The sequence below is a fragment of the Typopeltis vanoorti genome, chromosome 8 (assembly GCF_054136105.1).
Source record: "Typopeltis vanoorti isolate ZY-2024b chromosome 8, IOZ_Tvanoo_1.0, whole genome shotgun sequence".
In the NCBI taxonomy this organism is placed as follows: domain Eukaryota; kingdom Metazoa; phylum Arthropoda; class Arachnida; order Uropygi; family Thelyphonidae; genus Typopeltis; species Typopeltis vanoorti.
In genome coordinates, this window is record NC_143556.1 from 13,483,366 (window position 1) to 13,498,981 (window position 15,616).

At 34.8% G+C, this 15,616-nt stretch overlaps 1 protein-coding gene across 1 annotated transcript in view; it reads left to right on the forward strand.

Moving 5' to 3' along the window:
* Positions 1 to 15,616, forward strand: part of LOC150103744 (uncharacterized) — a 342,969-nt gene that overhangs the window by 141,243 nt on the left and 186,110 nt on the right. The window contains exon 3 of the mRNA XM_090396790.1: positions 13,530 to 13,630. Within this exon, the coding sequence (XP_090252916.1) occupies positions 13,530 to 13,630 (101 nt within the window). The remainder of the gene's footprint in view (positions 1 to 13,529; positions 13,631 to 15,616) is intronic.

Below are 15,616 nucleotides of genomic sequence, written 5' to 3' on the forward strand. Positions count from 1 at the left end.
CTGTCTATTTTTGCTATGATAAGTTTTTTAGAATGGTTCCATCCTCTTTCAAGGTGGTCTTATAGTCAATTGCAAGGTTAAGTGGAGAGCAATCCCAGGCAGAGTAGGCTAACTCAAAGCAGTTAACTGAGATAAGGCTTGGGTATCAGTCATCTTTGCACTTTAGTTTTAATTGTCTTTTGTTATTCATTTTTATGAAATTGGTGAAAAAGGAAAACTGATAGCCTTTGACTATATGATGATATAAGAGCTGAGGCCTTTTTTCTGTCTCTCATACTATCTATCTGTCTGTCTTTTCGTTCTCTTGCACCCCTATACTAACTAATCTAGGCCTATGATGAGTACCCCTTTACTTTTTTCACCTCAAAGGTCAAAATCGTCTGAGTAGTGATCCTTCCCATAATGCATAGCATTATACATGTCCATAAGGATATGTGCTTTGCATCATCTAATACTGAGGTGAGTGATGCAAAGTCTTTAGTCTCCATATACAAGTTGCCCAGTCTTGAAGTTACTTCACACGTAAACTTTGTTTGCTTACACTTGGATAAAGGTTTAAACCAAGAATATGATTTCTTGGTATCTCTAATTTATATTTTCAACAGTACATCACATGTGTTTGGATGGAATACTCTATGAAATTAATAGCACACCTGTTTAATCTGAGTCTTGCAACAGGACAAGTCCTAAAAGAATGGAAACTGTCAGACATAAAATAATGGGGAGGTAAGACTGTAGCATACTGTAAGATAATAGCAGTATTTTTATGATTGTCTGCATGGATTTGTAAGTGGGAGGTCATATTTTAGCAATCTATTTACATATTACAACAAGGTGACAAATTCAGTTGATAAAGGAGATGTGTATACAGTGATGTACTCAAATTTTCAAAGGCCTTGGATAAACTGCCACATGACAAGTTGGTAGCTAATTGAAACAGATGAGATTAGATAACAGACTAGTGAGTTGGATAGCTGATTGGCTGTGAGATAGGTAGTAGCGGGTTGTGATATCCCAAAAGAGTAGGGTCATTAGTGGAATGCTGCAGGGATCTATTTTGGGACCATTGTTGTTTAACTTGTATGTTAATGACATTGGGACTGGCTTAACTGGAGATGTACAGCTGTTTGCAGGTGATACAAAGTTGGGAAGAACTATGAGAAGTAGAGCAGATGTAGTATTGCAGGAGGATTTAAATAGACTATGAATGGGCAAATAGTGAAGATATCAGTTTAATGTTGCGAAGGCCTTTAATTTAATGGAATGTATACTCTAATAAATTTTGAAGGAGGTGGAAGAGATAAGAGATCTGGGAGTGATGGTGGACAGAAACTTGAACTTTAGGGATCACATTGCTAAAATTATAAGAATGTCACAATAGATTATGGCAATCACGAGAAGGACATTGACATGCAGAAGCATAGAGGTTACGGTTCCTTGTATAAGACTTTGATCAGGCCACAGATTTGGTTGCCTGGTTTTCAGGGGGATGAGGATGTATTGGAGAAGGAAGAAGGTTTACTAAGTCATTGTCAAGTCTATAGAATGTCAGATATGAGGAGAGATTGAGAGAAGGCAACTTACAGTGCCTTGTGAATAGGAGAAGAGGGGATATGATTGAGACATAAGTTGGTGAGGAGTTGTTACCAGATTAATGTGGAGGAGATTTTTCGTAGAGTAGACGGAGGCAAGGGTAGAACTAGAGGCCATCCCTGGGAGCTGTTTAAGGAGGGTGTAAGCAGGGGAGTGAGAAGCAGGTTCTTCACATGGAGAGTGATTGGTGAGCAGAATGTATTTAGTACCATGGATAGGTTAATGGTTAAATAATTCAGGAATCCAGAATTCTTTAAGTCACCTAGAGGGGAGAAGTTCCATATTTAAACTCTACAAGCATCCAATTAATGAGGTGATTTTTTTGTCATTCCAGGCAACAAAAAAAATCATCTGTTACAGCAGGATTTGAATCAACTGCATATTTATTGAAGAGCAGAGATGCTATCCACTTGGTCAACCAGATCAGCATATTAATAGATTTAATGCCTGTTCTGTTGTTGATTGTGAAATTAATTTGTTCTGTTAATCACGTGAACCTATTCTTCTATTATGTAGATACTGAATTCAGACCTCTGTGAAACATAATATTGTGGGTGGCTAAAATAGCATCGACTGTTTAAGAACATGCTGACAAGTGGGTGATAGGAAGGTTATTGTTTCTCTTTATAAGGCCATGTCTTGATTACTACATGTAAGTCTTGTCAGTCACCTGGATTCCTTGAGAATGAGGAGATGAAAGAGGATTGTAGCAGGTCTGTAGAGTGTTCCCTGTGGGGGATGGACTGAAAATCTGTGGGTTACAAAGACTAGTTTGATAGGTATAAAAAAAAAAAAAACGGAGGGCTATAATAAATTTTTTTTGCAGTAGTGGTGGTGGGGGACAGATCTCCCCATGGAAATTTTGTGGGAGTATGGTTGGTTAGGATGTGAGAACTGGATTTTTTGCTTGGAGAAATGATTAATTTGAGGAATGGATTTCCAGAAGTATTTCTGAGTTTTGTCAGTGAATGAGTTCAAGGAGGTGTGATGGGTGTTTTATAAACAATTGTTAGTGTAGGACTGAGTCTTCAACTTCATGAAGATGCTTGAGAGATATTAATATGGTAAGTGTAGCTTATATTTTCCTCTTGTACCCTTTGCTAATACTTTATTTTCAAACTTCTTGGCAACTATGACTAATTCAGTATGAAATTGTAATAGAGGATTATATTATGTTTCTGAGACAGCCATTTGCAGTTGTGATGAAGATGGATGTAGACATTCCAGCAGAAATTGCAACATAGCTTTGAAAATTTATGTGGAATTGTAAATCACTTATTAACACATGTAAAAAAAAAAAAAAAAAAAAAAAAAAACATCATGGTTATATTAAAATGCATGACTGTTGTTTAGCCATTATTCTAATTCTAAAAGAATGGTTGCTGTTAGATACTCTGTAGAAATAACATTATGACTTGTCCATTAAAAAATAATTTTTTGGGATCCTTTTATATAAATAGTGGGCATTTTCCCAGTGGCTGTTTTCCACATGTCATTTGCCTTGAAAAGAGACTAAGTTCACATCCCCCCCCCTCCCAAAAAAAAAAAAATCTAGAAGTTCTCATGATTTCAGAGGATTCCCTTTTTACCTTTAGAAAAAGACACAAACACAGTCAGTAATACTCATATCTGCATACATAATAGTCAAATCTACCACTGACAGCTTCATCAAGGTCAATAAAATAAATGCTAAAATACTTGCAAGCAGAAAATAATGTAAAGGTGAGATGAATACCAGACACGCTGAAACTATTAATTTTAAGAAAGAAAGAAATTACTCTTCCTTTTTATGAGATTTTATTAAGTGTATATTTGCAAAGTAATGTACAGTAAACTCCCAATTACCAGGGAAATAATGGGAATTGGGATCTAAGACAAGTGCAAAAACACAAATAATTCAATTAAACTTTTAATGTGCATTTTATAAATATTCTCAGAATATCAAAAGTAAAACACACACACAAAAAAGGAAATCATTTCCAGGAACTTAAATAGGTTATATTCTCTGTTTTTATTCACTACTCCTTTAATATTTATAGAATTTACCAACATCTTCAGTTATGGATCTTTTTGTAATCAATATAGGTGGATAATCTCATCCTGAATAGTTGGGTGTTTACTGTATTTGTTTATGATAAATTTTTCTAGTGCCAATTTTTAATCTAAATCAAAATCTTATGCATTTCTTTGGTTAAGTTTTATAACTTTTTTTTTTCCATATTTTGAATTTATTGATGCATTAATTTCAGCAGTTTCAGAATGAAATGCAAAAATTGTTTATATAAATACATTTTACCCATTATAAATACATCAGAATTTTAAAATACTAACCCTTTGCTTTATGCATCCTTACCCAGGGTGGTTATTCCCCATACTTTGGAAGCCCAAGAACACCATTCAGGTTCAAGGTACTAACACACTACTATTGTCAATACATAACCACAGCAGTGCATAATGTCATGATTCATTGCATGACCAGTATTTTATTTATTTATTAGTAGAGGCATGTGACTGAATTATGTAGCTTAGATTTTTATAATTGACTGTGAAGCGTGTGCCTGGAAGTGTGTTGTCTACTTTTCATACTGTATTTTGAAGGTTTCTTACTATATATATATATATAATGTTTATTGAAATGCAAAAGTTAGATGTTATTGAAAGGTACATTGTTTTTGATTTGCTTATTATCATATTTATATAATAAATTATTTGGATGACACACTATATTAAAAAAAAAAAAGTTTGGAATAAGTTTATTTAGAACTCATGTACATACCCAATGTCTTCCGAGCAGATGTATTCTTTGCTGGTCTGTTGGCTGAGTGGTTAATGTGCTTTCTTTTTCACCAATAGGCTGCAGGTTCAACTTCTGACATAGGCATCGATGGTGTGAGACCATTGTCCACTTACTCGAGGCTTGAAATGACTTGAAAGAGTCTGTGTTTTGTTTCTCGAGTAGACTTTTTTGGATTATGTGAAATAAATAAAAAATATCTTAGCTTAATCACAGTACTAATGTACTTTAAGTTTATAATCCTTTATGGACAGGAGTCACATAAAAAAATATAGTATATTTGTACAAGTAACAAACTTGTTATATTACTAGAATAAAAAAAAAAACATTCTGTTAAGTAATTGTTGTTATTAGTTCTCCATTTAGAGGCTGATTGCTACTTCCTTTACAGCAGGAGTTTCTCCTCAGCCAGCACATATCTATCATACTGCACTACTTTAAAGTGAATTGCACTTTTTTACATTCACTGAATTCCCATGCATTCCACTCCATTACCCTCCATAAAAAATTCAACTCCTCACTGCATTGATCACCACACTTGGAAATTACATAAATTCCCAATTATAGTCTTTTGTTCTAATCTCTTCTTCCTTCCAGTTCATGTGTATAATCCTGTATGTATTAACCTGGTGCCCCCCCCCCCCCAATGCTTACAAATAAGTATCTGTCATATAGTTCTCCACCTTTCCAACAAACTCCACAATTTATATTTCATCTAACATCCCATAACCAGCATTTCAGAACCCTGATTAGTTACTCATCTCTAGATCCCTTTCCCTTCAGAGTTCCCCATCACAATAGAAAACAGCTGACCAAATGTTCACACAAAAACACAGTAATCTAGGTGTGTGTGCCAGTGCCTTGTATTCAGTGATACAACTACATCCTTATCTTTACTTGTCAGTATACCTTTTATCATAGCAGCAGCATCCTGTAATCTTTGTATCTCTTGAAAGACTTTGAACTTTGGGCCTCTTTTGGTGATCATCTCTAAATCCCAAATCTTATACACCTCCTGACACACAGTTCCACTAATGCAATATTCAGCGATAAATTTTGCACTCAATGAGTGTAATTCCACTTATCTATTCAAATAAAAGTTTAAATCTTTCTTAAAAGACTTGCTGTCAGCATTTCTCGTTATATCTCTCCTAATCTTTGTGTCATCAGCAAACAGTTGGCTAACCCCTGTCAGTCCACATGAAATTATTATTGACAAATAAATTGAATAGTGGCCTGGAAAGGAAGGTAACTGGCAATATGTCACTGGTTATCAATAGCCTGACTTACTTGTGCTGGCTATCATAAATAATCATGCATCTATCAACCTGATATAATATTCTAGTTCTGATCAGTAATCCGAAACATTTGCCTTATGCAGTGTTTTTGTTTTGCTTACTTCTGAAGGACTGGACTGTGGTTTGCTTTTCTTGCAGTCAGATAAAAATTGATGAATGAATTCATACTGGTCTAAGTATGATAAATGGATGCAAGTTGAACAAAACATTTTGATATTTTATTGTATCCCTTTGAAGCTTCAGGATTTTCTCCACCGATATTTACGGTTAAGGAACCTATTCAACCTCTGAACGTTAATATTTTAACTTGATAAGGTAAAATAGGTTTATAGGAAGAGATGGTATCATGATAGAATACTTTTCCCCCACTTTGCAGATTGCTTCATGGAGTAGCTTAAATAGCTTTGCCATCTGTTATATTGAAATAACACCCATGAATGAAGTTGTTCATCATAGAAACCTGTTGAGTTTTCCCACTCATTCTCTGTCTGAGAAAACTCATTCCTACTAAAATATGGAAGTGTCATGTAATAATAATAATATGCATATTGGAATTCTCTTCATGATCCTGTACTATGAATGAGGAATGAGAAATATGAATTTGAGGAATCACAAAATAAATGAATAGATGTACTCTATATATATAAAAAGATAAGCTGAAATTTGAAATGTTTTTATGTCACGTTTTTTGTCTTACCAACCCGGAACTCGGGGATTGGGTGCCGTGGTGGTGGGGGGAACTAGTATCATATAAAATAAGAAATATAACTTTAAAAATTATTTTTAAATTTTCTACTTTTAGTAGGAGATTTGAAAATAGTCTAAAGTTTTATACATATATATTATTTTTATTTTTTTTTTCACATCCTTTTCAAGGACCTATATAACCTTATTCTGCTTGTCTGGTATCTATACAATTCCTTATTGTTTCAACATTGAGTACAGTAGGCTTTCTAGCCATACTGGTGCTACCTATTTTGAAAATATTAGAAATGCATCATGTCACTGTAAGTAGTGACATGATGAACAATAAGGGAGTGCAGGAGGTTTGGAAGATGTTGATTGGGAGAATGAATGTCAAGCAAGAGTATGTAGCATGCAGAGAGAGAGATAAATGTGATGAAAGAAGTAGAATGTATCAGGAACAAGTTGAGAAGTGTGAAAGAAGAGATTAGGAGAATGGAAACAATGAATGAGAAACAAATCGGAGTCGGAATGAGAGAGAGAAAAAGTTATGGAAATAGAAGGGGAGAGAATGGGAGAACCAGTGAAAGAAAGGAATGTGAGAAAGGCAAGACAGTGCAAGAACCAGGAATGGAGAGATTACTGGATTGCATGTAAGTGGGAGAACAAGGAGAGAAGGTGTCAGAGTAGAGAGTGAGAGATGTAGTTGAGCAAGGAAGAAACAGTAATAAGAGGTGTAATGTATGGAGACACGATCTATGGTGTACAAGATAAAGGCCAAAGGAGTGCCTGTCTGGAGGAATGTTAGATAGTGTGACTATGGCAATTAAGTAAGGTGAAAAAGTGGATGATAATATCAAACAGGAACTGTAGGTGAAAAAGAGGCTATGGAAGAGATATAAGTAGAGGAGCAGAGAGCAGATGCATGAAGAATATAAGACTCAGGCCAGGAGAGTACTAATATGGTAAGGAAGGTAAAACTAGAATATAAGAAAAGATTGGTCCTGAGATCCAAAAAAAATCCTTAGGATTTTCTTTGGATCTCAGGGCCAATGTGATGGTATGTGGCCAGTAGGAGGAGGAATGATTGTGGAAGAATGACATTGTGAGATAAAAATGGGAGTAGGGACTGATACAAAGGACATAGTGGAGTTGGTCAATTAACAATTTATTGGGGTATTTCATCCTGGAGGGATGGGGGATTTTTAATACTGGAGGGATGGGGCAGGTTTAAGGTTTAGAAGTGCAAGAAGAGAGTGTGTACTCTGGATGTCAATGAAGCAATGGGACTGGTTGGGATTTCACCATGGGTTTTGAATGTGCTAAAGAACTGATCGCTCCATTGGCCTTGATTTTCAATGAGAATGCCCATGGGGAAGGGTGCTCAAGAAGTGGAAGGAGAGTAAGATAGTGCTCCAATAAGATAAATTTCCATTCTACCAATGGAAGTGTTAAACTTCCATTGGTAGAATGGAAGTGTTAAACTATAGACCAATTTGTATATCATCAGGAGTTAAGATTTTGAAAAAAAATAGTGAGGGATCATTTTCAGCATTGGGCAGATGAGAGTAATGTTATCTGTGAGAGTCAGCATGCATTTGTTAAGGGGCACTCTTGTTTTAGTAATCTTGATTGCCTTTATAATAAAATGACAGGAGCAGTTGATGAGGGAAAGGCATATTCTGTCATTTTTTTTTTTTGATTTGACAGGATACCACATGATAAACTGATATTTAAATTGCAACACATGAGTTTAGATGTTAGGTTAGTGAACTGGATTCAGGACTGGCTATCTGACAGACAGTTGTGTATTGGGAAGGGTGCAATATCAAGGAGGCAGAAGGATACAAGTGGGGTCCCACAGGGCTCGGTACTGGGACTTATATTGTTTAACCTTTATATCAATGATATTGTCAGTGGATTGTGGGGGGGGGGGATATTCAGTTGTTTGCAGGTGATGTGAAACTGGGAGGAGCTATTAGTAAGAGTGCAGCTGTGGTATAGTACGCCCACAGATACGAGACCTTCGACACTTCTGCACATGTCAACAGAAGGAGAATCCATTCCGATAATAGAGTAATCAATCCGTATTGTGGGATGAGTTGTTTATTATTACACATCGGAAAATTAACTCCTCTTTTATGATCATTGTAGTTTTTAAAGTGGTAACTATTTTGCTTGTGTAACAGTTGGAAAATTTTACCTATAAACACGTGATTTCACGTGTTGGTGACCAATTCGTACATCGAAGTGAATTGACTCTTCTTGGCAGTCTACCAACGAGAGCTCATGTGGTCAGACTATACTTCAAGAGGGTTTGAATAAAATGGACATGTGGGCAAATTAATGGTCTGTCAGTTTAATTCTGCTAAATGTAGTCTTGAAGTTTGGAATACATCAATTGGAGGCTGCATACTCTGTTGGAAGTGAGGAAGGCAAGGGATATGAGGGTGATAATTGATAGAAGCCTGAAATTCTGGGAATTTCGGGCTTCTATCAATTATCACCTGGGAATTCTGGGAACATATTGCAAAGGTGATGAGGAGTAACCCAGAGGATTGCTGCAATACTGAGAAGGATGCTGACCAACAGAGATAAGATTTGTCATTCCATTGTATAAAGCTCTGATCAGACCACTTCTGGACTATGGTGCTGAAATTTGATCCCCAGAATTTGAAGGGGATAAGTTAACCTTGGAAGAGTGCAGAGGCAGATAACAAAGATGATATCAGGACTGTATGGTGTTTGTTATGAGGATTGACTGAGGGCTTGCAGACTGCAAATTTTGTATATAGAGGGAGAGGTGATATGATTGAAACATTTAAACTGTTGAGAGGTAGTTACAGAATTGACTTTCATTTGGTGGAATAAGGGGAAAGAGCAAGGACAAGGTCCATCCCTGGAAGTTGTGAACAAGAGGTTGAAGAGTGGTTTCTTTGCATAGAGGGTGGTTGAACCATGGAATCCATTGCTTGGATTCCATGGTTTCTCAGAGTGGTGAGAGCACGAATAGTGAATGAGTTCAAGGAATGGTATGATAGACTTTGTGCTTTCTAGGGTGTGCCTCACACGATAAGTTTTGTGACTCCATGGAGGTGTTCATAGTGATAATAATAGTATGTAGGCAGTTATAGCAGACTATGTTACCATAAGTAATCACGTATGTTATAAGATACAAATATCAATTTGGAAGACATGTAGAGGTCATACAAAAAGTTTATGGGCTGTAATGGTTCTATAAGATTACAGCAATAGTTATTATCAACACTAAGGTTATGTCACGATAATCATATCTGATAACCTTACCTGCCATGCCTTTATTCTTCCTGTTTGACATGTGATTTGCACATTTTTGCTTGACATCATTAATATTGATGTTATAGAATTTATGCAGGTTTTCTCTGTTGTTTCATCCAATAAAACATTTTATTTCAGCTGGTAAAAATGTCTGTAGCTAAAATTTAAATTAAGTGCTTGTTAATTAATTTCATTTGACATTAATAAAAAGCTTCTTAATATATTGATACAGTATATGTGTGCTTTATTATATATATATATATATATATTATAAATGGGAAGATCTAAATTTAATCCTTCTGTCGTAATGCTTTAAAGGTTATTTTTTTAAAAACAAAGTATTTCACTATCCCATGCCTTTCTGTACAATTTTATTTAGTAAGCTACATTTCTTAGTGAACACAGTTAATGTAATACTTGTTGTTCTCAGTATTAATTCTAAATTATTTCTCTCTCTTTCTAATATTTACATCCACATGCATTAATTCACCTATAGCAATAAAAAGTGCAATAAAGATAGAAAAATACATAGTAATTTTTATTACTTAATAATTAGTTTTTAACAACTATACTTACAACTTTGTTATTTGATAGTTGTTGTTTTTTTTCTAAATATTTGAGTTTTTTTTTTTTTTTTTTTTAAGAAAGAAAGAAAGAAAAGAAAAGCAGAGATCAAAAGATACCCTGGATTAATGGGTTAAAAAGTTAAAGTAAAAAAAACAAAAAAACAATCTATTTATGATCTAGTTTGAATACTTAAATGTGGATATTGTGCATTTCAGTTTAATGAGTGAACACATGTGTTTTAGAATAATGGTTAAGATTTATTTAATTATTGTGCTAATATTTTTGTAGTTGTAAAGGTATTTTCATAGTCATAAAGATAAGAATGTGTCTTTGTAGGTGTACTTCTAGAAGGAAATGCAAGCAAGTAGATCTTGATTACTGGGCTGACAGTCTCAGATTTTTGTTTATGTGAAGTAGCTATAGTTGATCTTGGTTTGGGGAATGTTGTACAGCTGGGAAATTCTGAAAATGTTTTCTCCTATTTAAATCTATATCTGTATAACATTTAAGTTTTTTTTCACTGAATACAGTAATCTATGTCAGCATTGACTGTAGATGTGGAGATTAGGCAGATATTGGTAGTTCATCCAGTTTGTCCATATGTGAGATCAGAGGATTCTGTAGATGCTGTTATTATTATTATTACATGACCTCAATGTCCCAGGGCTCATTGCCTAAGGCATTGAGTTCCACATTATTTTGCACAAGGTTACAAGATCCACTGTGTATACTACAATATACCATCTGTGCTACAAACTACAAATAAAAAAAAACTGCAGCAGTTTTTTTTTATTTGTTAACTGTGTGTGTTCTCTGGCCAGCTTGACTGTTTTGCAGGAAGAAAATCCTTCAGCCTTTATATGAGGCTAGCTGACTCACCTTTAATTGAAAAAGCCTACATAAGTTTTTCAGTCATGATGACACACTCACATTCAGGTCTTTTCCAGCTTAAAGAGTGTAATGTTTCATTGTTTTTAGAACTGGGCTACAGAGGCACCAAAAATAAAAGTAAAATGAAAACTCATACTTCAGATTACCCATAAATGATATCTTCACAATAGTCAGGTATGTATACATTGCAAACTAGCATGCTGCTGATTTTCCCACAGAGATATTGACATTTTATTTAGATCATTTCACATAGCTCTTTTGGGATTTTTTATCACTCCACACATAGCAGGCCATAACGCCTATGTGAATGAAATGCAGTTTGCTTATGTTTTTAAAAAGCTGTAGGTTATAGTGTTGAAAAAGTTCCATGGAGCAGGGTTTCTGGAATATGAAAAATAAATAGAAAATTACAAAATATATATATATATATATATATATATATATATATATATATATATAAATTGATAAAAAATGGGGGAGAGGGATCCTTAGCCCACCTTAGTACAAATGTAGTATAGGTTTACTAATGACCTTTTGTGGGTGGTAAAACCACATAATAACATTAATAACATCAAGGCAAGGGGAGATGAACCGAGGTGTTTTTTTGCAAGAAGAAGCAAAAACTTTTGCAAGCATTGAAAGTGACCAGTTTATCATTGTTCCATTCAAGGAGGTGTGTAAAACAGTGTAGATGTTGAAGCTTGAGATGTTTGAGCTTGGCATGGTTTATCGTATGAGTAGATAGTGCTGTCATCAGAAAACTGTGCATAGAGTTTGAGGTCAGAGAGGGCAGTTCATTTATGTATATGAGGAATAGGGTGGATGAAATAACAGAATCCTGTAGAACACCTGTGTTAGAAATTCTGAAGAGAGTGTTCTCCACCATTACCAGCAGTGAATGACCATAGAGAAAACTGGTAATCTAATTACAGGGAGGAAGGCACACCATAAGATGGCGATGTACTGAAAAACCCTTGATGCTAAATCCTATAAAATGCCTTGGATTTCAAGCGCAACAGCATAAAATTCTCCAAACCTTTTCATTACATGTCCAGAATTTTGTGATGTAGACAAGGGGATCTGTTATGGATTTTTATTGGCAAAATCCATATTACTGGTCACTGATTAGTTGACATTTCTGCAGGTATTGGAGTTGACTATTGATGATCACCTTCATTACTTTAGACAACACCAAGGTGAGAGCATTAGGTTGATGGTAGACAAATCACTTTTTTTTTTTTTGGAATTTGCTGTATGCATATGGGCTTGCTTCGATGCTGTAGGGTGAGAAATGCCAGCTAAGTATAATATGGTGTATGGATGATAAAGTACAGGTGTTAGTTCAGGAACACATCTCTTGAGCACAACTGGTGGAATACTCTCAAGACTAGAAGCCTTTTTTGGTATCCAGGTTGTTCAAGATTCTTCTGATGTCTTTTCGACAGAATGCCACATGAGATATCTGATGCAACATTTGTATGCCTCATGCCTCCAGGAGTGGGGTGAGAAGAATGATAACAGATCAGTTTTATGTTTTGGTGATGTTGCAGTATTGCCACATTTGTGAGAGAGGTGGGAAAACAGATGGACAGAAATTGTGCCCACAGCCAATGCGTTTGTTTATTCCTTCCAAAGTCACATTTAGTCCTGTAAGTTTTGCAAGCATTGTAGGCATTAGTATAGACTGAATTAAAGCTGATGTTTTTCTGTCAGGCCATTTATAAGCTTTTTTTTCACTACCCATGCATACTTTTTGGAAAACCATGGCTTGGATACTAGATGGAATTTTGAACAGAATGGGAATGAAGGCCCTCATTCCAACATGGATAATTTTTGGTATATATATTATTGATTTGGTTCATTGTTTTTTTTGTTTTTTTTTTGGGTAATATGTGTGTGTGTGGGGGGGGATGCTCTTTTACTATACAGTTGTAAATTTGAATCTGGAAGACTGTTTTTGGTATCTGCACAGCTCTACAATATCTCCTCCCTCCATCCATATCCTTACAACCAGAATACATATGGTTGTCTCATATTACTACACATCTTGTAATCATGAGATAACCAGCTCATTATATTCTCTTATCTAGTATTGAGTCTGTTGCTTGCCTGCATTCTGTGTGTATGTTCAGGTGCATGTTTTTTTATCTTTATTTTAGTAACTAAGATGAATGATTGGCTTAATAATTTAATAAAACTTTTAATTATTGTCTGTAGACATTGAGATTTATAATAATCGAGTGTAACCTGAAGTTCACTATAAGATCATTATGAATTCTACAAATTTGATCAAAATTATATTTGTAATATTAGTAACCACAAAGTCTTCTTGTTATTCATGTCTTACAAGCTTTTTTTAATGAATGAAACACATCTTTCATTATATTTTCTTTCCAACTTTATAGCAGGATGGGGGGGTTATACAAGTTGATGAGCGAGCTCTTACAAAATTATGCCTGCAGTTTCCAACAGTTGAAGAAGGACAAATTTGGCAGCTCTTAAAACAGTAACTTTTTTATATTTATTATTATTTTTTGTTTATAATATATAATTTGTTTGTTCTCATCTCATCATCAAATTCCTGACATATCCTCAGTGGGGCATACAGGAGATTATGATAGTATAACATGAAAAAGTTACATCATTACTAATTTCCTATTGATTATTAAATAACTTAAGGAATTCACAATGCATACCAGAACACAAATCAAAATAAACTTTAATATATACTTCAGGAAGTATATATTAAAGTTTATTCCAATTCACATTCCAGTACATGCTGTGAACTCCTTAAGTTATTTTATCATGTGCAGCCAACGTATAAGCCTTTCTACAAGAATAACTTCCTGTTGACAATTTTCCTCCAAATTAATCTGTTATCTGTCACCATTCCAATATTATCAGATCTTATAAGGCACTTTTTACTGTATCAATTCACCTAGATTTTGGTCTTCCACTGGGTTTTTTTTCCCTGCCATCTTGGCAAAGAACACTTGTTTTGGTAAAATTTCCTCTCCCATTCTATTTAAGTGTCCATACCATCTGATATTGCTCTGCTAACACATTCCTGAATGCCGACAGTGTGTTCTTTCCTAATATCGTTTTTAATATGATACTGACCAAAATACAAACTGATGGTACAACATGGCAAAATTTCATGCCGGCTGGGGCATCGCCCGGTTAAACAAGGCCCCCATTGTTTTCGCCAGGGAACCAGGGCAAAAAGTCAGCTACTGGAACAAATCTGAAAACACACCCCAACTCAACATCACCAGAGTTAAAGATCGATACTATCAACATAAGAAGACTGAATGGTAAAGAAATGGAGCTTGCGGAGGAATTAGATAAGCACCAGATCGACATAATAGGGGTGACTGAAACAAAAAAGACAAAAACTGGTGAGATCTTTCCTAGCAATAAATACAAAATGTTATATTCAGGCAATGACAATCAAGGAAAAGAAGGAGTAGCCATAGTATTCGACACAAAATATGCGGCTAATCTTCTTGAATTGATACTGATCTGAATATAAAGAAATTTATATTATCCTGTGCCACCCTATATTCAGATTAGTCCATATAATATAGAGGAATCAATCATCAACTAACGTTTGCAATCTCACTTTTTTACAGGCCGAGGTTAATATTATCATTTAAGGCTTCCGTAAGGTCCGATAAATTTTATGAGTGGTGCAATGAAAGAAAATCAGGCAAACACTGAATTGAATTCAGTAAAACAAAACATTTAATGCAGGGTTATATAACATGTACATTTAAGCATAACTTTCTAAACAACATAATGCAATTAAACAAATCCAAAATGTCTCTGGGATACAGATAGCTATTCAGTTAGGTTTTAAGATTAAAGCCAAAATTCTTAGATCTTATTAATCAAGGCATAAGTATTTCTATCACAACTGGTCTCTATTCTATGAGACAAATCATATCATCTACAAATCAGTTTAGTTCTAGTACTCAGAAAAAATACGATGTATTAGGTGTCAAACACTCAACTCTTAGTTCTCTATATTCTGCCAATTAATAGAAAATAGTTCTCACAGTTCAAAGTTCCAGAATTCACAATAAATATTCTTATAGTTGGCTTCTCTAATTCACTTCTAGTCTATAAACACTTTATTGAATTACTAGGCAGTTATTAATTCAAGGGGAATTACTTTAGTGCTTCATTCTTTCGACTATTTATAGTTAAACACCACAGCTAGGGTTAAGATATATTGGGCGGAACTAACTTTCATTTGCTTCACACTGGATGTAAATGGATAAGTCTTGCCGGGTTACAACTTCTGCACATTGAATTCACTTAGGCACATTTTAAAATTCCTGTTAACTAATTATCGTGAGGAAACACAATTCAAAGAAATCTTCACTATAATAACTGAAATATTAAACACAGAGCTACACAAGTCTTGGATGCATTAGATTCACGACATCTGCTAATTCCTTAACTTCCATTATGTATTGACTTCAGCTCC